General features: G+C 39.5%; 1 protein-coding gene across 1 annotated transcript in view; it reads right to left on the bottom strand.

The window, feature by feature from the left end:
* The window catches only part of TES (testin LIM domain protein), a 63,675-nt gene that overhangs the window by 17,883 nt on the left and 19,440 nt on the right, over nt 1–26,352 (bottom strand). Inside the window, exon 2 of the mRNA XM_005679162.3 lies at nt 8,780–8,865. Coding sequence (XP_005679219.1) covers nt 8,780–8,865 — 86 coding nt within the window. The remainder of the gene's footprint in view (nt 1–8,779; nt 8,866–26,352) is intronic.

Here is a 26,352-nt window from a genome sequence, read left to right as displayed (position 1 = left end):
TGGGAATTTAGTTCTTATATAAATAACTAGCTCCTTATATGGCTGTGAACTATGGCATGCATCCTGGCATTAGCAAAGTGACTGACTAAAGAAGGAAGGAATCATGTTACAAGGATAGTGATAAATATTGGAGTTCCTTCAAACATGTTTATTATCCAGGTGTACACCAGTATAACATGTATGCCACGAAATAAAGAGAGTAAGACTCTAAAATCTGAAGGATTAATAGTAAAAGAGTAAGTGAAACAAAGCCTGTGGACTTTCTAAAGCATGAACTATACTATGACAAGCTGTAGCATGGTTAAATAAATTATATTTACTATGAAAATGTTATATAAAAAACCAATGACATACTAGCCGTCTCTACACTTATTATTATTATTAATCTTGGTGATACTTTGAAGATTTACATTCTGAGAAAATCTATATTCCCTGTCTACCCATTAACCTATCCAATATAACTTTATTAAGCAAGTAAATTCAGGTTAAGACACCACACTGATAGCACAGTGATGAGGGAAGAAGTAGTAGCTAAAGGAGTCAGCCTATGCCTGATTAACAGTTTCCTAAGTGGGGAAAACCTACGATTGATTCATGATCATTTTTAAAATCCCAATATACTATACGCCTCATCTGCATCCTTACTCCAAAACTGTGACCTGCAATAACAGAACTGGCAAGAATGTGACTCAAGAAGGGTAGGATGGTTCTTTTAGCCAGAGAGTTGTCATCAATGTAGTAGTTGGAATGACCACATTCGTCCCAGACTCTGAAAACCAGAGCTCCGTTTCTGCAATAAAAAGGGACAGCTACAAACCACTAGGCAAGAAAGAAACCCATAAAATCTGGGCCAGGTGCCAAGAGCTATCCTTGTGGAAATGTGCACTATCCACTACTTATCTAGGTTTTAAAAAATATTTTGGGGGGGTTTTAGTCTACAGTGTTTTATATTCTAATCTCCCATATTTAAATTATTATTTTTTAATTTTTAGAAATATCTTTCAGGAAATTTCAAGTCATTTGGAAAATAGTCAATAAATTTATTAAACGGAAAATTTTGTTGAGAAATTAGGGAAGAGAGAGATACCGTTATTTTTTATCTAAGAGAAAGTCTGAGGATGAGTAGGACATTTAAGAAAACAAGGAACTTTAAAAAATTTGTTTCAGACCAACCTGAAATAAAATGAAAACGGCATAGGTGAGCAGAGTATCCATGAGCAAGGGGCTATGTTTATAAGGTGTGTACAGAATGTTTCTTCAGATGATTCACATGTAACTTTTGATGATAGGTGTAAGGCTTAAAAAGTTTATTTTTATTAAATTTATTTGAGCTATTCATTTGAGGGGAGTATTTAAATCAGCTCCCATACTTAGCACAGCCGTCATATCTCTAAATTTTCTAAACTGCCCTATAGCATTTCTGCCCAAATTTTCCATGGGAGGTTAAAGTTGTGTGAAGGGGAAATGTAGGGGAGACTCTGAACTAAGTTAGTTTAAAACAGTCTTTTTTATATGACTTTCTAAAAAAGATTTGAGGGTAGACTGGTAGATTGGGAAGCTCTATGATGCAGCTCTATGATGCTCTTTGTCCTAAAAAGTTTAAAGCTGTTAACACATATACATGCAAAGATTAATATGCATGACAAATCAGAACTGTATACTCACAATTTTATATTACAACTTCAGAGTTCTTGAGTTAAGTTCAGGAGAGTACAAAACTTACCAAAAGCACTGCTCAGAAAAGTAGATAGATTTATAGTTGCAAGCTGAAAGCAGTCAAGAAACTATCCCTCACAGCTTCTCAAAAGAGAAGTTATTTTTGTAGCACTATTTGTAAAAATTATTATTTTTCCAAGGCAAGTAGTAGCAACTGGAGTGCTCTGAAATACCGCCAGCAGTCACAGTGATTTAATGGAATGGTCATGACACTGCTATAAACGAATAATTTAAAAGGGTTGGAAGCTGCCCTTTTACAACAGGGATATACATATATGGACTTAAGAGTGGGCCTCTGTTATAGAATTCAACACAGGCATTAATCCATTTATGGTGGGGAATTTTCAGTTTTCAGCCAGCTCTAACCCAATCAGAAATTATCTGGACAGATGTATGCTATATTCATCCAAATAACACTTTTCTTGTAAAATGCAACTGTTTTATTGAAACAATTTATCGAGGATTAAATAAAATAATAATTTTATTACTTATTCTATTACTTATATAATAAATGATCTATGGCTCCAATGATATTACTTTCAATATGAAATAATTGGCTATAAACTTCATATCCTGGGTTTCTGTCTCGCATTTCATAAATATTTGTTATTTCTAAATATTACTTAAAAGTGTGCCCAGAAGATAGTAGTTTTTTCATAAGTATTAATATCAGGTATCCTCAATCTTTTATTTTCCTCTAGCTTTGTAATTACTGGTACACTGAAAAAAAGGAGGGCTCACAGTTACAATATTTTTGTCCACAACCATGTCTATGCTGCAAAAGTGCCACACTGGGAGGGCACACAGCCGGTGCAGTCCACAGTTCACTGGGCAGAAGAGTGTGAATGTGGGTTCAAGTTTTTGTTCTGTCCTGTAGAAAAGTGGTGATAAGGAAGGTTTTGGTAGGCTTTGGGTCCAAATTCCAGCTCTGCCATCTATAAGCCATGCCTTAATAAGTTATTTAACTTTCCTTAAGTCTTTGACTTCTCAAATATAAAATAGGAATACTACCACTTATCTCAAAAGGTATTATGAGGATGAGGTACAATCAAGTAAATAAAGTGCTGTGATAAACAGAATTTTAAGACAGTCCCTATGACCTTCACCTTGGTATTACTCCTATTATGTTACTTTATATGGAAAAGGAGAGGTTATTCAGGTGTGCCAAATCTAATCACAAGAGCCCTTAAAAAATAATAAGTTCTCTGGCTGGGAGTGTAAGAGGAATTTGAAGAGATCAGAGGTGCAGAAAGGATTCTAAGCCAACTATGTTGGCTTGGAGGTTGCCATGTGAGTGGCTTCCAGAGGCTGAGAGTAGCCCCTGGCTAACAGCCAGCAAGGAAACAGGGACCTCAGATCTACAATCACAGAGAAATAAATTCTACCTCCCTAAGGAGTGAGCCTGGAGGCAGATTCTTAGAGCTCAACCTGGCCAGCTCCCTGATTTCAGCCTTTTAGGAGCCTAAGCAGAGAATTCAGCTAAGCAGCCCAGACTTCTGACCTAAAGCGCAAATGGAGGTTGAGTTAATTAACATCCAGTTATTGTTTTAACCTGCTAAATTTATAGTAATTTGTTATGGAGCAACAGACAAGTGTTTATTGGTGTGCGACAAAGAAGATGCTCATGTATTTCTTACTAAGAACCAACAGGCTCAAATAAGTCTTTTCTTAAAAACTCCTTTGGGTTTTAAGTTCGATCTGTAAAATGAGCTTTGGCTAGTTAACTTATGAATCCCACTCTAGACGTTTGTATGTCTAAGAGTTTGTTTTCAGCTTTTTACAACCTTTGGGACACACTTTGAACAGGCAGTCATACCTGCTGGATCTCTCCCACTCACTCTCTAGACCCATGCTGCACAGCACCCTGTGCAGTGCCTTAGCAGGCAGACACTTAAGGACTGTGGCAATGGGCCACCTTGCCCCACCAATGGAAAGCACCAGCAAGAGGTCTGAACAATGAAGAAAATGAAATTTGAGAATTTACTTCCTAGATTTCTATAAGTGTACAAGGTGCTAAAGGGGAAAATGATTTACTTTACTTGGGTGTGTGTGGACCAGGAAAAGAAGGTGCTATGGAATGAACAGGGTCCCTTCCCCAATTCATATCTTGAAGCTCTAACCCCCGATGTGACTGTACTGGGAGAGCTTTTAGGAGATAAAATTTAAATGAGATCGTAAGGGTGGAGTTCTAATCTGAGAAGATTGGTGCCATATAATAAGAGGAGAGAGACCTTCTCTCTCTGCATGTACACACAGAGAAAAGGGCATGTGAGGATACGGCCAGGAGGTGGCCATCTACAAACGAGGAAGTGGCTCCTCACAGGAACCCAACCATGCTCATGTTTTAGTCTTGGGCTTCTAGCCTCCAGAAGTGTAAGACAATGCATTTCTGCTATTAAGAAACCAGTCTGTGGTATTTTACCACAGAAGCTGAGCTGACTCATATAGGGAACAGACAACTTCTCAGAGACATCGCCTGGGCCAAGACTTGAAGAGAATAGGAAGGACTTTTTGTTTCCATGTGGTGAGATTTCTTTTTAGTTTGACCATATAGGGTCTTTCTAGGCAAAGGCAACATGAGATAAGGCACAGAAATTTCAGGAAACAGCATGTGTCTAAGTAATTGAAGCTCAGGGTACTTGAAATGGAAGGAAGGTTGGAAGAGTAAGCAGAGGACAGATATTGAGGTTTAACATTAAAGGCCAAAGACTTTGTTCAAAGGATCAAGTCCAGTGGGAAAGCATTAAGATTCTTAAGCTATTGGTAAGTACACAATAGTATCCATTTTCAAAAGACCATTCTTGTGGCTGCATAGAAGGTCAGACTGATAAAAGTGAAGAGTAACTAGGCTCTGATTTTCACAATGTGCTCCAAGAAGCCCTAAGGGTCTTAGAAGTCAAGGGTCACCATGAAGATGGAGGAGGAGGTTAAGTGGGCAGGAACCTGAGACCGCATGTCTACTTCAATCACAGCAGTTCTATGGCCTTGAACCAAATCTGGAATCTTTGTTACACTCAGGACAACCAGCCTTAGAAAGTCTGTAAAAGTCTTCAAAGACTGTACCGAAAATGGCTCATCTGGAGGTCAAAGGGACCCTCAAGCTCTCCAGCTGTGGTGAAAAGGTCAAGGAATTATCAAAAATTCTGAGAAATGTGTCTGGACTGATGCCAGGAAGAAGACAGAACTACTAAATAACACCATTTGTACAGACAATATAAATCCAAGTTAGACTGGAAGCTGTGGCAAAGCCCTAGTCTTTTATGAATATGTGTGAACATGTTCAGTTGTATCTGACTCTTTGTGACCCCATGGACTGTAGCCCACCAGGCTCCTCTGTCCATGGGATTCTCCAGGCGAGAATGCTGGAGTGGGTTGCCATTTTCTACTCCAGGAGCTTCCCGACTCAGAGATTGGACCCTGTCTCTTATGTCTCCTGGATTGGTAGGTGGATTCTTTACCACTGAGCCAGCTGGGAAGCCCTAGAACAATGTGTATCAGGAAGGAAAGAAACATGGTACATTAATACAGAGCAACAACAGAATGAATCCACATAAATGGGGAAATAAGAGAAAACAAAAAACCTATCTGAAGAGGTAACATTTAAGCCATGATCTGAGGGTTGAGCAGTTACCCAACAGGATAAAGAGGCCAGTATCATTTGTGCAGACAATGTAAGGGAAAATGTAGGGGAAAAAAACTGGATTATGGGGGATAAATAACTTCTCAAATACTCTAGGGAACACAGAGAAACTAGTAAATCATAGGAATATCTACACTTTGGGTGAGATCAGGGACTTTTCTCTTTCTTCAGTTCAGTTCAGTTCACTCAGTCGTGTCTGACTCTTTGCGACCCCATGAACCGCAGCACGCCAGGACTCCCTGTCCATCACCGACTCCCAGAGTCCACCCAAACCGATGTCCATTGAGTCAGTGACGCCATCCAACCATCTCATCCTCTGTCGTCCCCTTCTCCTCCTGCCCTCAATCTCTCCCAGCATCAGGGTCCTTTCAAATGAGTCAGCTCTTTGCATCAGGTGGCCAAAGTACTGGAGTTAGCACATGGCAAAATATCTAAATCATAACAGATGCTTGGTGAATGTGTGTGGAACAGCAAATAACTCAGCCTGAGTTCTGAGACCCTGGGAGATCAGGCAGCAACATGCTAATGAAAATACTACTAGGTAGTAATCAGAGTTTGTTTCTTTTTACTTGCATATGGTTTCTCATAAGCAACCTGAGGCAATCAGAAACACAAGACGTTTGCAGGTCCCTAGGGTAAAATTATTCAACAACTACCACCTCTAGGAAGAGTTTCAACTGATCTGACTTTTGTCAAGTGCCCATAAATGGACCAATCAGTGTGAACAAGGAAATGACGAACCATGACTGGGTCAGCTTACATCACATACCCAACACTGTGGTTATTAACCAGAAGAAAAGTGAAAGTGAAGTTGCTCAGTCATGTCCGACTCTTTGTGACTCCATGGACTGTAGCCCACCAGGCTTCTCCATCCATGGGGTTTTCCAGGCAAGAATACTGGAGTGGGTTGCCATTTCCTTCTCCAGGGGATCTTCCCCACCCAGGGATCAAACCCAGGTCTCTCGCATTGCAGGCAGATGCTTTACACTCTGAGCCACCAGGGAAGCCCAACCAGAAGATGTAGTCTTTTATGGTTCTTAACAGATTCTCAGAAAATACTGAGGGTAAGGAGATGAGACTACATGGAAAAATGATAATAAATAAAGTGATTTTTATGTCACTGCTCTTATGTGACATTTTTATGTGAAAATATCAGATGATAGTTATCTACAATACAAAAATAATACAGAGCAAATAAGAACTACTATAAACTAATCTGCTTTAAATAAAAATCTCATTAGCAGTTTTGGCAAATGCATAGTCAAACTAAAAAGAGCATGATGTGAGACTGCAAAGCAAGAACTGTGCCCAGCAGAGGGCAGAGCAGCTCTCCACAAAATCCACTGAGTACAAAGAGCTGTGTTCTCAGGAGCTGAAATATTCTAATGCATGACAACTATTTTGTGTTTGGTGACTGTACCTTTCCAAAATATTACAGACATATTCACAAATTGCTATGTCCCTTGAAGAGGCGGCACAAAGAAGAGCCAGTAAAATCTTGTAATTTTAAAATTCCCTGGGCCATTTTAGCTCCTTACACATAAAGAACTGTATCATCATTTGGGGGAGGGCTAAGGTTTCCTTTGCCTTCACTATTTAAAACAACTGTCCTTGTTTCCTAAAACTTATTATGTAAATGAACTTTTAAAGAAACTTAATACCCTAAATTTTATTTTACATTCTTCTTTAACTTATACTGTATACAACCCTATAGCTGATTACATTTTTTATTCTACAGTGTTTCCTATGGAAATATGCAATGTAAGAGTGGTCCTCAAATGAGATTCATTCTAACAGTCAGCTGCCATCCTAATGATGTATGGTTGATCACTTTAATTTTTTCTTCTAGCAATAATATGCTAATTCTAACTTGGAAGAAAAGTTATGACCAACCTATATAGCATATTCAAAAGCAGAGACATTACTTTGCTGACTAAGTTCCGTCTAGTCAATGGCACCCCACTCCAGTATTCTTGCCTGGAAAATCCCATGGGCGGAGGAGCCTGGAAGGCTGCAGTCCATGGGGTCGCTGAGGGTCGGACACGACTGAGCGACTTCACTTTCACTTTTCACTTTCAAGCATTGGAGAAGGAAATGGCAACCCACTCCAGTGTTCTTGCCTGGAGAATCCCAGGGACGGCGGAGCCTCGTGTGCTGCCGTCTATGGGGTCACACAGAGTCGGACACAACTGAAGTGACTTAGCAGCAGCAGTCAAGGCTATGGTTTTTCCATTAGTCATGTATGGATGTGAGAGTTGGACTGTGAAGAAAGCTGAGTGCCGAAGAATTGATGCTTTTGAACTGTGGTGTTGGAGAAGACTCTTGTGGGTCCCTTGGACTGCAAGGAGATCCAACCAGTCCATTCTGAAGGAGATCAACCCTGGCATCTCTTTGGAAGGAATGATGCTAAAGCTGAAACTCCAGTACTTTGGCCACCTCATGCGAAGAGTTGACTCACTGGAAAAGACTTTGATGCTGGGAGGGATTGAGGGCAGGAGGAGAAGGGGACGACTGAGGATGAGATGGCTGGATGGCATCACTGACTCAATGGATGCGAATCTGAGTGAACTCCGGGAGTTGGTGATGGACAGAGAGGCCTGGCGTGCTGCAATTCATGGGGTCGCAAAGAGTCGGACATGACTGAGCGACTGAAATGGACTGAACTTTGAACACTTATAAACTATCATTATGGTCTTGGCAGCCACTGATAAACGACATTTATGTTCTTTAAAAGAATGGATTTAAAATACCAATTTTAGGTTTATATGACACAGAATAACAATTTTAAAAAAACATGCAAATAAGAGCTATAAAAAATTCACATTTTTGATCCACTAACATTTGTCTTCCATAGGTAGGCACTTGATTCAAATCAAGACAATGGCAACGGATAATCATTTTTTTTAACTCAAGCTTTTCAAAGGTTTTCAGTAGTAAATTTACAGCTGAAAATTTTGGGGAAAAAAAAAACTAGATTCAAGTCCATTTCCTGACAACTAGGACATGAATGCTCAATTCATTGTATTTATTGTTTAATCACAAATATACAGATGAGATGTGCATAGTTGTCCATTTTAATAAAAGAATATAGTTGTCCATTCTTAATAAAAGAATAACAACTAATAAATAGTCCTTCAGGATTACCATAAACTTATTTGCTACTCAGAGAAGAGACATATTCAATATTTTAGTCTCACAGGAAAACTGAAAACCAGCAAATAAATCAAGCAAATAAATACAGTCACTATAGCTCAAATAATGATAACAAGTCAGAATAGCTTTATTTCTTATTTCTTAGAAAAGAATACACTAGATCACAACTTATCAACCATGCTGGATAACTTGCAAGCAGTCTCCACTGTCTGAGGAAGCAGTGCCAAAAAGCAGAAATTACTAATGTGACTTTAGTTTTCAAAACATTACCTCCAGAAGTGCAGTTCGAATCCCTCACATTTTTCTTTGCATTTTAAACAAGGGGCTCCAAATCCTTGCTCATGACCTAGACCCATCTGTTAAAGAGAAAACAACATGGATTTATTATGTTTTTAAAAAATCTTTAAAAAATCAATAGACCACAACTTTAATTCAATTTACTACTCCTCTTGATATAACTTTCAACCAGATCTTTCATGAGTATCACATTGTTTAGTCAGTGATGACACCCAGGTATGCTCTATGGCGATTCCAAGTGCATACACAACATACCCTGTATTCTTATTGCTTTTTTCATGAATAAAAAAGCATTAGAATACAACTATATAGAAGACTAAACAGATTGCAAAAGTCACAAAAAGTCATGAATTTATCTTTTTGGCCACTACATGCCCTGTATATAATAGGTACAGGGAACAGTCAGAGGAGCCAGAGCTTGGAAAGCAAGCCTGGCCCCAAATGACATATTTTTTGGCAAACAAGGAATATGCAAACGATTTGGGGAAATATTGTTTTAATTATTTAATTAAAATTTATTTAATATTATTATTTTATTTTTGATAAATATAATAACAATAATAGCAACGACAAACATACTGAATGACAGGGATAGAGATGAGCACTTATCTCACTGAAATTTTACAGAACCTCATAAAATACTTATAAAGTAGGCAATTCTATTCTCCATCTTAAGAGATGACAACTGAAACTCTGAGAGGCCACAGAGCTTATTTAAGATCAACATGTTAATAAATGGTGTACAAGAGATCTGACTCCAAGTCTGATTTCAAGGTCTGTGCTCTTATGCCCTAGATAGGGGTGCAGGGATTGCACTACTGCCCTTATATAGCAAACCATTTTTTTCCTTCTACCATATTAACAGTAATTCTCAGGAACTGCTGAGACATGACTTAATAAGCAAAAGAGGAGGGGTGCAGATGAGGGAAGGACACCAGAAGGCAATGTAAGCTCTGTAACCCAACTATTGGTATTAGAGTGAAAAAGATCAACTAGCTTTGCTTCAGCACATCAACAAATCACCAGTGCTTCCATTATTCATGTCACTGACTGCTGACAGATTTGTTACTGTTTAGTGTCTGGAGTGAGTGTTACAAGTCAGACAAGAGACTTTTTTCAATGGCTCCCTTTTGTAGCTTTATCAAGTTGTGTTTGTCACTGCAATCAAAACCACGAAATTCTGTAAAGCAACTATCCTTCGATTAAAAAATTTTAAAACGAAACACATTGTAACTTGTTCCATGAAAGATCAGCTTGATCAGTCCATGAAGTTTAAATGAAGCCCTTCCTTTTTTCTTAAGAATTTTACCACATCCTTTTACATAACTAAGGGCATATTCAAAACCAGCTGGTCTACCCAGCTGCTTAGGAGAACCTACGATTTTTAAAGTTAGACCATTTGAAGAACATTTGCTAAACGTGATAAAAACCTGTCCAGCATTAACTATACTTTATTACCTTTGCCATATTTCCATTACCATTTTCAAAAGATTAAAAATTCTCTAAATTGTATACTTTAACACTAGCCACTTTGTTTCTTTTTTTTTTGAAAGAATCAAATTATTTTCTTGTCACTTATCATTATAGTTCACAGTACAGAAATAAAATGGGTTACCAAAAGACAGACTCTAGCTATTTTAGTTTACTGGTCTTTCGCGATGAACATAATTAAAGAGTTTTTCTCTCCACTACAATACCCATAGTAAAATGAATAGCAAATCTAAAAAGGTCAATTATTTTTCCAGTCCATCCTCGTTTTCCATTACAAGAGAGGTAATGATCCTGAGTCTGTCTGGTATATGGATTTGCCTCATACTATGTTCCATGTATCCCCTGCTAAACTGAATCTCAGATGAAAATTAAGATTATATTAAGGCTTAATCACATAGCTCAGCTTAAGTCAGCTGCTTCTAAACTCACAGTAAGAAATACATTTTGAGGCGGTCCTAAGATGGCAGAGGAACAGGATGGGGAGACCACTTTCTCCCTCACAAATTCATCGAAAAAACATTTGAATGCTGACTAAATTCCACAAAACAACTTCTGAATGCCGGCAGAGGACATCAGGCACCCAGAAAAGCAGCCCATTGTCTTCGAAAAGATGTAGGAAAAAATATAAAAGATAAAAAGAGAGACAAAAGAGGTAGGGACAGAGATCTGTCTGGGGAAGGGAGTCTTAAAAAAGAAGTTTTCAAACACCAGGAAACACTCTCACTGGCGAGTCTGTGGCGAGCCTTGGAACCTCAGAGGGCAACATAAAGGGGAAAAAACATAAATAAATAATTAAAACCCACAGATTACGTGCCCAACGGTAACTCCCAGTGGAGAAGCAGCCTCAGACACCTGCAGATGCTCGCATCCGCCACTAGCAAGCGGGGGCTGGGCAGGAAGGTGTGGGCTGCATTGCTTATAGTAAGGACCAGGCCTGAATGCCCCGAGGGCAATCTGAGGGAACTAACTTGAGATAGCAAACCAGTCTGTGGGATAGCTATCCCAAGAAAAGCCCTAACCTAAGACATCGCCAGGCCCGCTCACAGAACAAAGGACTGAGCAGAGCTAGCCGGCTGCGGACTGGACTATCCCCTGCCAGAGAGGCAGGCGAGGGCAGCCAGAGCTGGAAGGGGGCAATCGCGGCCCCAGAGAGGCATCATCTACCAAACTGCAAGCAGGCTTCGTTGCTAACCAAGACTTCTTGGGATTCTGGATGGTCAACATCTGCCGGGAGGGTTGCAGCCAGAGATCGGATCCCCAGAAGAGACACACGGCACACCTGAGAAGGTGATCCGTTGTACACCCAGAAAACCGAGCGGCAGGGACGGGGGGAGGCCATAAGTCGCAGCGACCATTCTCGCCAAGCACCTGGTCACTTGAGTTGCTCTGACCTGGGAAGGGCACAAAACACAGGCCCAACCAAGTCTGCGCCTCTGTGGAGTATCCGAGTACCTGAACCTAAGCGGCTAAGACCTGGGAAGTGCATGCAACCCAGGGCCGGCCTCAGACAGTTCCCGGCAGAGCAACCTAGAGCCTAAGCAGTGTAGACAGGGAAAGCACACACGCCGCTCAGTTCAGTTCAGTTCAGTCGCTCAGTCGTGTCCGACTCTTTGCGACCCCATGAATCTCAGCATGCCAGGCCTCCCTGTCCATCACCAACTCCTGGAGTTCACTCAGACTCATGTCCATCGAGTCAGTGATGCCATCCAGCCATCTCATCCTCAGTCGTCCCCTTCTCCTCCTGCCCCCAATCCCTCCCAGCATCAGAGTCTTTTCCAATGAGCCAACTCTTTGCATGAGGTGGCCAAAGTACTGGAGTTTCAGCTTTAGCATCATTCCTTACAAAGAATACCCAGGGTTGATTTCCTTTAGAATGGACTGGTTGGATATCCTTGCAGTCCAAGGGACTCTCAAGAGTCTTCTCCAACACCACAGTTCAAAAGCATCAATTCTTTGGCACTCAGCTTTCTTCACAGTCCAACTCTCACATCCATACATGACCACTGGAAAAACCATAGCATTGACTAGACGGACCTTTGTTGGCAAAGTAATGTTTCTGCTTTTCAATATGTTATCTAGGTTGGTCATAACTTTCCTTCCAAGGAGAAAGCGTCTTTTAATTTCATGGCTGCAATCACCATCTGCAGTGATTTAGGAAGCCAAAAAAATAAAGTCTGACACTGTTTCAGCTGTTTCCCCATCTATTTGCCATGAAGTGATGGGACCAGATGCCATGATCTTAGTTTTCTGAATGTTGAACTTTAAGCCAACTTTTTCACTCTCCTCTTTCACTTTCATCAAGAGGCTTTTTAGTTCCTCTTCACTTTCTTCCATAAGGCTGTGAACGGGGGCAAACCCAGTGTGGCTAAGACACTGCGAGCACACACCAGTGTTATTTGTTTGCAGCGTTCCTCCCTCCCCACAGCACGACTGAACAAGTGAGCCTAAAAAAGTGCCCACCACCGCCCCCTTGTGTCAGGGTGGAAATTAGACACTGAAGAGACCAGCAAACAGAAGAAGCTAAAACAAACAGAGGGAACCGCCTTGGAAGAGACAGGTGCAATAGAATAAAACCCTGTAGTTAGCACCGACTACACAGGAAGGGGACTATAGATCTTGAGAGGTATAAGCCAGATCAAGGAACTATGGGAGAATGAACTGACCCCACACTGTCCACAATACCAGAGAAAGTCCAAGATATATTTTTACCATTATCATTTTTTAATTAAAAAATTTTTTAAGTTCTCTGTTATTCCTTTACTTTTCATTACCTACTATTACTTTGCAAAAAGAAGACTCTAATTTTTAAAGCAAACTTCATATATATATATTTTATAATTTTTGTGACTTTGTTTTTTCTTTAATATTGTATTTTTGAGAATCCAATTTCTACAATAGATTTTTAATTTTTGCTTTTTAGTATTTGTTATCAACTTTGTACCTTTAAGAACCTGATCTTCAGTACTCATTTTTATGAGGGAGCAAGATCACTGGCATGACTGCTCTCTCCCCCTTTTGACTCTCCTTTTTCTCCACCAGGTCGCCTCTATCTCCCCCTCCATTTTTCTTCTCTACCCAACTCTGTGAATCTCTTTGTGTGTTCCAGACGGTGGAGAACACTTAGGGGACTGATTACTGGCTGGATCTGTCTCTCTCCTTTTGATTCCCCTCTTTATCCTCTTGGCCACCTCTGTCTCCTTCCTCCCTCTTCTCTTCTGTGTGTAACTCCATGAACATCTCTGAGCGGTCCAGACTGTGGAGCACACATGAGGAAGTGATTACTGGCTAGCTTTCTCTCTCCTCTTTTGGTTCCCCCTCTTCTCCTCCTGGTCACCTCTATCTCCCTCCTCCCTCTTCTCTTCTTCATGTAACTCTGTGAACCTTTCTGGGTGTTCCTCACTGTGGAGAAACCTTTCATCTTTAACCTAGATGTTTTATCACTGGTGGTGTATAGATGGACAAGTCTTGAGGCTACTGTAAGAATAAGACTGAAAACCAGAGGCAGGAGGCTCGAGTCCAAATCCTGAGCATACCAGAGAACTCCTGACTCCAGGGAACATTAATCAATAGGAGCTCATCAAATGCCTCCATACCTACACTGAAACCAAGCACTACCCAAGGGCCAACAAGTTCCAGAGCAAGACATACCATGCAAATTCTCCAGCAACACAGGAACACAGCCCTGAGCCTTAATATACAGGCTGCCCAAAGTTACTCCAAAACCACTGACATCTCATAACACATTACTGGACACTTCATTGCACTCCAGAGAGAAGAAATCCAGCTCCATCAACCAGAACACAGACACAAGCTTCCCTAAACAGAAAACCTTGACAAGCCACCCGTCCAAACCCACCCACAGCAAGGAAACTCCACAATAAAGAGAACTCCACAAACTGCCAGAATATGGAAAGGTCACCCCAAACACAGCAATATAAACAAGATGAAAAGGCAGAGAAATACCCAGCAGGTAAAGGAACAGGATCAATGCCCACCAAACCAAACAAAAGAGGAAGAGATAGGGAATCTACCTGATAAAGAATTCTGAATAATGATAGTGAAAATGATCCAAATTCTTGAAAACAAAATGGAATTACAGATAAATAGCCTGGATACAAGGATTGAGAAGATCCAAGAAAGGTTTAACAAGGACCTAGAAGAAATAAGAGAGTCAATATATAATGAATAATGAAATAAATGAGATCAAAAACACTCTGGAGGGAACCAACAGTAGAATAATGGAGGCAGAAGATAGGATAAGTGAGGTAGAAGACAGAATGGAACAGAGAGGAAAAAAGAAAAAAAAATTAAAAGAAATGAGGACAATCTCAGAGATCTCTGGGACAATGTTAAACGCGCCAACATTCGAATCATAGGAGTCCCAGAAGAAGAAGACAAAGAGAAAGACCATGAGAAAATACTTGAGGAGATAATAGTTGAAAACTTCCCTAAAATGGGGAAGGAAATAATCACCCAAGTCCAAGAAACCCAGAGAGTCCCAAAAAGGATAAACCCAAGGTGAAACACCTCAAGACACATATTAATCAAATTAACAAAGATCAAACACAAAGAACAAATATTAAAAACAGCAAGGGAAAAACAACAAATAACACACAAGGGGATTCCCATAAGGATAACAGCTGATCTTTCAATAGAAACTCTTCAGGCCAGGAGGGAAGGGCAGGACATACATAAAGTGATGAAAGAAAACCTACAGCCCAGATTACTGTACCCAGCAAGGATCTCATTCAAATACGAAGGAGAAATCAAAAGCTTTGCAGACAAGCAAAAGCTGAAAAAATTAAGCACCACCAAACCAGCTCTCCAACAAATGCTAAAGGATCTTCTCTAGACAGGAAACACAGAAAGGGTATATAAACTCGAACCCAAAACAATAAAGTAAATGGCAATGGGATCATACATATCAATAATTACCTTAAATGTAAATGGGCTGAATGCCCCAACTAAAAGACAAAGACTGGCTGAATGGATATAAAACCAAGACACCTATATATGCTGTCTACAAGAGACCCACCTCAAAACAAGGGACACATACAGACTGAAAGTGAAGGGCTGGAAAAAGATATTCCACTCAGAGACCAAAAGAAAGCAGGAGTAGCAATACTCATATCAGATAGAATAGACTTTAAAACAAAGGCTGTGAAAAGAGACCCAGACGGACACTACATAATGATCAAAGGATCAATCCAACAAGAAGATATAACAATTATATGAATTTCACCTTTTTCTCAAGTGCACACGGAACCTTCTCCAGGATAGATCACATCCTGGGCCATAAATCTAGCCTTGGTAAATTCAAAACAATTGAAATTATTCCAAACATCTTTTCTGACCACAATGCAGTAAGATTAGATCTCAATTACAGGAGAAAAACTATTAAAAATTCCAACATATGGAGGCTGAACAACATGCTGCTGAATAACCAACAAATCATAGAAGAAATAAAAAAAGAAACCAAAATATGCATAGAAACGAATGAAAATGAAAACACAACAACCCAAAACCTGTGGGACACTGTAAAAGCAGTGTTAAGGGGAAGGTTCATAGCAATACAGGCTTACCTCAAGAAACAAGAAAAAAGTCAAATAACCTAACTCTACACCTAAAGCAACTAGAGAAGGAAGAAATGAAGAACCCGAGGGTTAGTAGAAGGAAAGAAATCTTAAAAATTAGGACAGAAATAAATGCAAAAGAAACAAAAGAGAACATAGCAAAAATCAACAAAGCCAAAAGCTGGTTCTTTGAGAAGATAAATAAAACTGACAAACCATTAGCCAGAATCATCAAGAAACAAGGGGGGAAAAATCAAATCAATAAAATTAGAAATGAAAATGGAGAGATCACAACAGACAACACAGAAATACAAAGGATCATAAGAGACTACTATCAGCAACTATATGCCAATAAAATGGACAACTTGGAAGAAATGGACAAATTCTTAGAAAAGCACAACTTTCTAAAACTGAACCAGGAAGAAATAGAAAACCTTAACAGACCCATCCCAAGCATGGAAATTGAAACTGTAATCAGAAATCTTCCAGCAAACAAAAGCCCAGGAATAGATGGCTTCCCAGCTGAATTCTACCAAAAATTTAGAGAAGAGCTAACACCTATCCTACTCAAACTCTTCCAGAAAATTGCAGAGGAAGGTAAACTTCCAAACTCATTCTATGAGGCCACCATCACCCTAATACCAAAATCTGACAAAGATGCCACAAAAAAAGAAAACTACAGGCCAATATCACTGATGAACATAGATGCAAAAATCCTTAACAAAATTCTAGCAAACAGAATCCAACAACACATTAAAAAGATGACCAAGTGGGCTTTATCCCAGGGATGCAAGGATTCTTCAATATCTGCAAATCAATGTAATACACCACATTAACAAATTGAAAAATAAAAGCCATATGATTATCTCAATGGATGCAGAGAAAGCCTCTGACAAAATTCAACATCCATTTATGATAAAAACTCTCCAGAAAGCAGGAATAGAAGCAACATACCTCAATATAATAAAAGCTATATATGACAAACCCACAGCAAACATTATCCTCAATGGTAAAAAATTGAAAGCATTTTCCCTCAAGTCAGGAATAAGACAAGGGTGCCCACTCTCACCACTACTATTCAACATAGTTTTGGAAGTTTTGGCCACAGCCGTCAGAGCAGAAAAAGAAATAAAAGGAATCCAAATTGGAAAAGAACAAGTAAAACTCTCACTGTTTGCAGATGACATCATGATCCTCTACATAGAAAACCCTAAAGACTCCATCAGAAAATTACTAGAGCTAATCAATGAATATAGTAAAGTTGCAGGATATAAAATTAACACACAGAAATGCATTCCTATACACTAATAATGAGAAAATAGAGAAATTAAGGACACAATTCCATTCACCACTGCAATGAAAAGAATAAAATACTTAGAAATATATCTACCTAAATAAACAAAAAACCTATATATAGAAAACTACAAAACACTGGTGAAAGAAATCAAAGAGGACACTAATAGATGGAGAAATATACCATGTTCATGGAACGGAAGAATCAATATAGTGAAAATGAGTATTCTACCCAAAGCAATCTATAGATTCAATGCAATCCCTATCAAGCTACCAATGGTATTTTTCACAGAGCTAGAAGAAATAATTTCACAATTTGTATGGAAATACAAAAAACCTCGAATAGCCAAAGCAATCTTGAGAAAGAAGAATGGAACCAGAGGAATCAACCTGCCTGACTTCAGGCTCTACTACAAAGCCACAGTCATCAAGACAATATGGTACTGGCACAAAGACAGAAATATAGATCAATGGAACAAAATAGAAAGCCCAGAGATAAATCTACGCACCTATGGATACCTTATCTTCGACAAAGGAGGCAAGAATATACAATGGATTAAAGACAATCTCTTTAACAAGTGGTGCTGGGAAAACTGGTCAACCACTTGTAAAAGAATGAAACTAGATCACTTTCTAATACCATACACAAAAATAAACTCAAAATGGATTAAAGATCTAAATGCAAGACCAGAAACTATAAAACTCCTAGAGGAGAACATAGGCAAAGCCCTCTCTGACATAAATCACAGCAGGATCCTCTATGACCCACCTCCCAGAATACCGGAAATAAAAGCAAAAATAAACAAATGGGATCTAACTAAAATTAAAAGCTTCTGCACAACAAAGGAAACTATAAGCAAGGTGAAAAGACAGCCTTCAAAATGGAGAAAATAATAGCAAATGAAGCCACTGACAAAGAATTAATCTCAAAAATATACAAGCAACTTATGCAGCTCAATTCCAGATGAATAAATGACCCAATAAAAAAATGGGCCAAAGAAATAAACAGACATTTCTCCAAAGAAGACATAAAGATGGCTAACAAACACATGAAAAGATGCTCAACATCACTCATTATCAGAGAATTGCACATCAAGACCACAAAGAGATACCATTTCACACCAGTCAGAATGGCTGCTATCCAAAAGTCTACAAGCAATAAATGCTGGAGAGGGTGTGGAGAAAAGGGAACCCTCTTTCACTGTTGGTGGGTATGCAAACTAGTACAGCCACTATGGAGAATAGTGTGGAGATTCCTTAAAAAACTGGAAATAGAACTGCCATATGACCTAGCAATCCCACTGCTGGGCATACACACCTAGAAAACCAGAACTGAAAGAGACACGTGTATATAATAAACACGTGCACTGTTTATAATAGCCAGGACATGGAAGCAACCTAGATGTCCATCAGCAGACGAATGGATGAGAAAGCTGTGGTACATATACACAATGGAGTATTACTCAGCCATTAAAAAGAATACATTTGAATCAGTTCTAATGAGGTGGATGAAACTGGATCCTATTATACAGAATGAAGTAAGCCAGAAAGAAAAACAATACAGCATAATAATGCATATATATGGAATTTAGAAAGATAGTAATGATACCTCTGTATGCGAGACAGCAAAAGAGACACAGATGTATACATCAGTCTTTTGGACTCTGTGGGAGAGGGCAAGGGTGGGATGATTTGGGAGAATGGCATTGAAACACGTATATTATCATATGTGAAACTAAGCGCCAGTCCAGGTTTGATGCATGAGATGGTGCTCGGGGCTGGTGCACTGGGATTACCCAGAGGGATGGGATGGGGAGGGAGGTGGGAGGGAGGTTCAGGATGGGGAACACCTGTACACCTGTGGCAGATTCATGTCAATGTATGGCAAAACTAATACAATATTGCAAAGTAATTAGCCTCCAATTAAATAAATTAAGAAAAAAAGAAATACATTTTATCTCCTGAAAGAGAACATGCACACACATACAAACTTATATGTTTGTGGGTGTGTATAAAATCCTGAAACAAAGGTTTATTGGCTTATATAATATGGATCTGCCTCTAAGTTAAATGGCCACCTAAACAAATTCTTGCCTGCCTTCAAATCTGAATCATCTGGTTTGAGCAATACTGGCCTAAAATACCAGAAACATACTAGACCAATACCACCTCATTCTGTATTTCTGAATGAAACGTGGAAGCTCAGCTAATATAACTAGAAGCTCAATCAGTTAGCAGAGGTTTTATACTAAGAATTCAGTGTAGCTCATTGCTGATTTACAAAGTCAGCCTTCAGTCAGTTCAGTCGCTCAGTCCTGTCCAGCTCCTTTTCGCAGTTTCAGATATTTAAAATTACTCAAGTAATTTGTTTGGAAATTACAATTACCATTTTAAATTTTACCTTTACTCACTGCATCATGACTAACTACTATAACCCCTCCTGTGAATTCCTGGAAAAACTTCTGCAGCACTTACTTTCCCTGCAGTATTAACTAGCATGTAACAGGTATGCTTATGTTTATGTACTTGTATAATTTGTTGATTGTAAATTTCAGAGTATTGACCATATAGGAGGGTTTCTCCTAAGTGTCTCACAGGGTTTGATACTTTACGTAGTTTTTTGAATAAACGTGGCTGATATTTGGATGCTAGGAGAATTCAGTGCCAGTCTGGAAAGGACAATAGATTGCAAGTGCCTTGAAGGCATCAGTTCAGTTCAGTTGCTCAGTCATGTCCCACTCTTTGCAATCCCATGGACTGCAGCACGCCAGGCTTCCTTGTCCATCACCAATTCCTGGAGTCTACTCAAACTCATGTCCATCGCGTCGGTGATGCCATCCAATCATCTCATCCTCTGCTGTCCCCTTCTCCTCCCGCCTTCAATCTTTCCCACCATCAGGGTCTTTTCAAATGAGCCAGTTCTTTGCATCAGGTGGACAAAATATTGGAGTTTCAGCTTCAGCATCAGTCCTTCCAATGAACATTCAGATTGATTTCCTTTAGGATAGCCTGGTTGTATCTCCTTGCAGTCCAAGGGACTCTCAAGAGTCTTCTCCAACACCACAGTTCAAAAGCATAAATTCTTCAGTGTTCAGCTTTCTTTACAGTCCAACTCACACATCCATACATAACTACTGGAAAAACCAAAGCTTTGACTAGAAGGACCTGTGTTGGTCAAGTAATGTCTCTGCTTTCTAATATGCTGTCTAGGTTGGTCACAGTTTTTCTTCCAAGGAGCAAGTGTCCTTTAATTTCGTGGCTGTAGTCACCATCTGCAGTGATTTTGGAGACCCCCAAAATAAAGTCTGTCACTGTTTCCAGTGTTTCCCCATCTGTTTGCCATGAAGTGATGGGACCGGATGCCATGATCTTTGTTATTGAATGTTGAGTTTTAAGCCAAGTTTTTCACTGTCCTTTTTCACCTTCATTAAGAGGCTCTTTAGTTCTTCTTCGCTTTCTGCCATAAGGGTTGTGTCATCTGTGTATCTGAGGGTATTTCTCCTGGCAGTCTTGATTCCAGCTTGAGCGTCATCCAGTCCAACATTTCTCATGATGTACTCTGCATATAAGTTAAATAAGCAGGGTGACAATATGTAGCCTTGACATACTCCTTTTCCAATTTGAAACCTGTCTCTTGTTCCATGTCCAGTTCTAAGCTTCTTGACTTGCATACAGATTTCTCAGGAGGCAGGTAAGGTGGTCTGGTATTTCCATCTCTTGACGAATTTTCCACAGGTTGTGGTGATCCACACTGTCAAAGGCTTTGGCATAGTCAATGAAACAGAAGTAGATGTTTTTCTGGAATGCTTTCGCTTTTTTGATGATCCAACGGAAGTTGGCAATTTGATCTCTGGTTCCTCTGCCTTTTCTAAATCCATCTGAACATCTGGGAGCTCATGGTTCATGTACTGCTGAAGCCTTGCTTGGAGAATTTTGAGCATTAATTTGCTAGCATGTGAGATGAGTACAACTGTGTGGTAGTTTGAACATTCTTTAGCATTGCCTTTCTTTGGGACTGGAATGAAAACTGACCTTTTGCAGTACTGCGGCCACTGCTGAGTTTTCCAAATTTGCTGGCATATTGAGTGCAGCACTTTCACAGAATCATCTTTAAGGATCTGAAACAGCTCACCTGGAATTCCATCACCTCCTGTAGTTTTGTTCATAGTGATGCTTTCTAAGGCCCACTTGACTTTGCATTCCAGAATATCTGGCCCTAGGTGAATGATTGCACCATCGTGGTTTCTGGGTCATGAAGATCTTTTTTGTATAGTTCTTCTGTGTATTCTTGCCACTTCTTAATAGCTTCTGCTCTGTTAGATCCATACCATTTCTGTCCTTTATTGTGCTCATCTTTACATGAAATGTTCCCTTGGTATCTCTAATTTTCTTGAAGAGATAGATCTCTATACTTTCCCATTCTATTGTTTTCCTCTATTTCTTTGCACTGATTGCTAAGGAAGGCTTTCTTATCTCTCCTTGCTATTCTTTGGAACTCTGCACTGAAATGGGCATATCTTTCCTTTTCTCCTTTGCCTTTAGCTTCTCTTCTTTTCTCAGCTATTTGTAAGGCCTCGTCAGACAACCATTTTGCCTTTTTGCATTTCTTTTTCTTGAGGATGTCAGCCTTGGAAAGGGGCAATTCATTTCTTTCCTACCTGCGTTTTAATATTCTTAAAATTGTTATCCGTTTATTCATGAGAGCTATTAGAACTGGTGGTGTTCCACGAACATCTACTCTTTTAAAGTGCCCTACATATTCTTCGTGCTGGACAAGTCTAGACATCCTCCTGATATAAGAAATCAGGAAACCAAAATTTAGAGGAGATGATTTGCTGCTGGTTACACAGCCAGTCAACAGCAAACTAACCTAAAACCCAGTGTCTGACTTGTGCTCTACTGTGCTGCTGGGGCAGACTCTGTAGGGTGTCCAGTTTCCAAAGAGATTCCCTGGCTCATTTCTGCTTCAAGGAAAAGGACTACAAGCCCCAAGCCTCCTGCTTTGCCTCTCAATGGAGATGACTTTGAAACCTATATAAAGAGACACCATGAGTCAGGCAGGGAAGATGGGAAAGATCTTTTGAACAAGTGGTACATGAAATAAGCTGGAAATGATGAACATCTAACTCAGTAAAGAGGAGGAGGAAGTACATTCAAGGCAGAAGGGACACCGTATTTAAGCCAGTGACAGAAGGATGGTTAGAGTCGAGGAACTCTTAGAGAACATGAGAAGAGATAGGGCCAGCCTTGTAGTGGCCAAGTGGGGCTTTCTATCCTTTTTCTTTACTTTTCCAGAGGAACAAATAAATCTCCTGAAGCATCTGGCACCATGTCTTAGGTTACCAGGTTTAAAAAAGAAGACATCCCCAGAGAGAAGATGAGACTCTATGGAGGACAGTCCTAGAGAAAAGGCATGCAGGTACAGGGTGGGATGGGGAACGGGGAAGCAAGAGCCCCTCTTAAGTTCTGCTGGCCAAACCTCAGGAAGACCCTTAGGGAGACTAGGAGACCTAACTCTGAGAGAAGCAGTAATTTGAGAAAACAGTTCTGCAGTCTGCCCTGGAAAGCTCAGAAAGCACTGCTCCAGTGTTGTTCTACTCCTGCTGGCCTGCCTGGAAGAGCAACTTCATCTTCTTTTCTGCAGTTTGGGTTTGTGTCCACCTGAAGAATGTGTCCCTTCCCACCTTCCCAAACACACACACATTCCTCTTCCCCTGGGGTCCATAAGGAGTGAGGAGACTCTCAAAATATCACAAAGAGACAAGTAAATGAAAGAGAGCAGAATGAGGTCACAGCAATATGATACACAAACTCTCCTGTTACAACCCAATGTTTCTAATTAAAAAACAACACACAAGCGAAAAAAAGCACCTAGGTTTCAAAACCATTTTAGCAGCTAAAGTGATCAGAGTTTCAGACTGACAATAAACTTACTTTCTTTAGAGTAATTTCATTAAGAGAAATTTTATGGATGTAAATGAAGCTATGAACTCAACCACCTTAACACCCAGCACTGAAGATCTCTAACTTATGCCACTTACTGGGACGGGAACTTCTTCCATAATCTCACCCTCTTTATCAAACTCTGTTAGGATACAAAAGCACAAACTCTGTATCATACTCAAACAACAAAGATCTGTGGAAAACAGTGTTTTATAGATTGCCTACTTTCAGATTAAGTAATAATCCAGAGTACAATGTGTTCTCTAATCCTGTTCAACCCAACTTAGGTGATAAAATTGCACCCCAGCAGACATATCTCTACTGGTATGAGGTAACTTCCTTCTGCTTTTGTTCCTGCCCCAATTTAGGCATCTGCCATTCTCCCTTTAACAAGTTAAACATATAAAATGAGGTTAAATGTTCTAAGTCTACTTTGTAGTAAAATGAATTTCTGAGCCAGAGCTTCCCCAGGAACATTCTCAAAACCTATTCCAAGACTCTTTTGGGCAGAGGTCACAGGAGCTTGGAGTCTCTAACTTTTCTTAGTCTCAGTTTGCGGGTCTGGAATGCCGTCTGTTCTAATGGCTCAGCCAACTCCTCTTCCTCCTTAGTGTTCAGGAGCCCCTAAGTCCAGGACCAGAATCCTCCTCTCTATACCCCGTGCCCCCGTTTACCCACAGCACAGACTGCGCTCTTTGGTCAGTCAGGGTCCTTCTCCTTTCCTCAAGAGTTATGGCCACTACTCTTAGACATCCAGATCTTATAGGTTAGATTCTGCCCAGGTTTCTGGGCTGGAGAATTTTTGGTGAGTGATGAGAACAAGGAAGTTGTTATTTAATGATACCCACGGTATGTGGGAGGGGATGGTAGAGGAAGTATTAGTTCCTCACCTAAGGCAGCCTGGCTGTTTAGAACAGGAAGGTCATATATATTGGTGTTTTATATATGTGCTTATATGTAATATGGATGAGAATTAACTATACCAGGTATTAATGATCAAGAATTACACAACTAAATGGTGAAAATGTAGAAAGAGCACTGGAAGAGAGTCAGGAAAACTGTCATGTGGTCCTAAGGAATTATGACCAAGTCCAGTGATTTTAGAGGTTACTCTTCTTCTCCAGGCTTCATCTAGGTAATGAAGGAACTGAACTACATCAATTCTAAGACACTTTTCAATTCTAAAATTATGGCTGAAAATTGTGTTTCAGATTAACTTCATCTCAGTTGCTATTCAGCATGGTCACCTGCTTAACATTTAAATACTAAATAGAAAATAATTATTTGAGAAAGCCAATGTATTATTGGCTCTAACAGGTCAGAATCATCTGGAATTCAGCTTGGAAGAGTAGTTTAAAAACTACATAGGAAACACAAAATTTAAGTTCTGAGGGATAAGACACAGTTCTGTTATACATAATTATTTCAGCAGCAAATGGGATGTAGTATTCCCTGCAGAGTCAACACTTGGTGCCTGAAAACACGTGTTTTTCATAAGCACACAAGTCCAAAAGTTGTCTACTTCATATAATTTTAGTAACATATTCTGGCCAGCATCAATACAAGGATATGACAGATTAATTTTTCTTCTTCAGTGTCCAAGAAAACAGGTCCTTTGGATTGACTATATTTGGAAAAACTACAGTCATGCTTTAGGAATACCTATCTAGGTCCTTTGAAAAAATAAAAATGACTGTATAATATTTATCCTGAAATACTAGTCATAGACAAATAAGACTTTTTAAATATCCTTAACTACAGGATCCAGATACTGAACATATAGCACTGTGATCCGTGCCTAAAATATCCCTCATCTCCTGCTTATTTCAGAGAGAGAAATAAGAATGGGATCAATTTCTCCATATTTATAATTTCAGGCAACCACATAGCTTGGCAGTATTTCAGGCGACCTTTCTGACCCAGGAAAGGGTATTACATATCAGATACTTTAAAGAAAAAGGAAAGTAGGGAACATCTGGTATTTCTAATACAGTCTGACTTGATTTGGATACAATTTAGGTCTGGAAGATATTATTCAGTATTCATAGTGAGATCATCTGATTCATGCTGTTTTCATAACCAAATTTCCCTCTGGAGCAAAAAATCATATGTGGTTACTAAACACACAAGTGTTACTAAGAATTCTTTAATCATCTTGGAATGAAGCTGACCAAGGTAGATTATATGAAATACACATATATTCTCTCTCTGTACATGTACACATCTATTCATCCACATATATATATGTATACACACATATATTCATATTACACTCAGGTATTTTAGATCTTGTTCACACAAGTGAATATTCTGGACAAAGGAATTAAATTTCTAAATAAATAATAATTCTCAGCACATGGCTCTTCTAGAAACCTGATATAATCTTTGAAGTTTCCCCCTCAACCCAACTTCAAATTGGTATGTTTTCATTAATATCTAACATAAGATTTTAAACTGTTTTAGTTTTTTAGCTCAATGCCTGTTTCCCGATATCTACTAAGATTCTCAGTGACCACCCACCACCAAAAAAAGAAAAAAAAAGGTCAGGTTACAGAGAAAACCAGACTTAAACATAAAGAGAGGCACCTTCAACTTTCATATAGTTTGTCAAGTTTTTTAGGTGGGAATACAAAGAAGTAAACTTATCATGATTAAGAGGTATGATTAATCATTTCTAGTAAAATTGCTGTTATTTTTTGCTTTGCTCATAAGAACAAAAACTTCCCATCTCTCACTTAATTCTGAAATACATGCAAAGAAGAATGAAGAAAAAGTCATTACACTTATCTAGTTACCCAAACTTGGGCATGAGGGCCTCTTTATCCTTGTCAAAGTCATGTTTTTAATGTCCAAGTTTTGTTAAAAACTACGCTTTGCTCTTTCATCTCCACTTCCCTGTTCATGTCCAAATTTCTATCACATCAACCTGGGATCACACTCTCCAAACTGATCACTCCCTTCATGTAATGTCATACTGCTGCTCCCAAAATTATTTTAATAAAACCCAAAGGTGATCGTAATATTACCCTTGTTAGATACTTTTAGTGAGCTCAATGAATTCCACATGTCTTAGCCTGGCAGAGAAAGGCCTTTCAACTTGGCACCACCCTGGTTCCTACAACTCCCTTCCTCGCAGCCCTCCCCTCCAGCCATGCTCTGCTTCTAGAGGAGCTTTTCCCTTGCCTGGATCTCATTCCTCTTCTCCATCTGTACATACCCAATTCAAACAGCAGTTACTCTGTATCC

The sequence above is a fragment of the Capra hircus genome, chromosome 4 (assembly GCF_001704415.2).
Source record: "Capra hircus breed San Clemente chromosome 4, ASM170441v1, whole genome shotgun sequence".
Taxonomy (NCBI): Eukaryota; Metazoa; Chordata; class Mammalia; order Artiodactyla; family Bovidae; genus Capra; species Capra hircus.
Note: the sequence above shows the minus strand (reverse complement) of the source record. Positions and strands in the feature narration are given on the sequence as shown.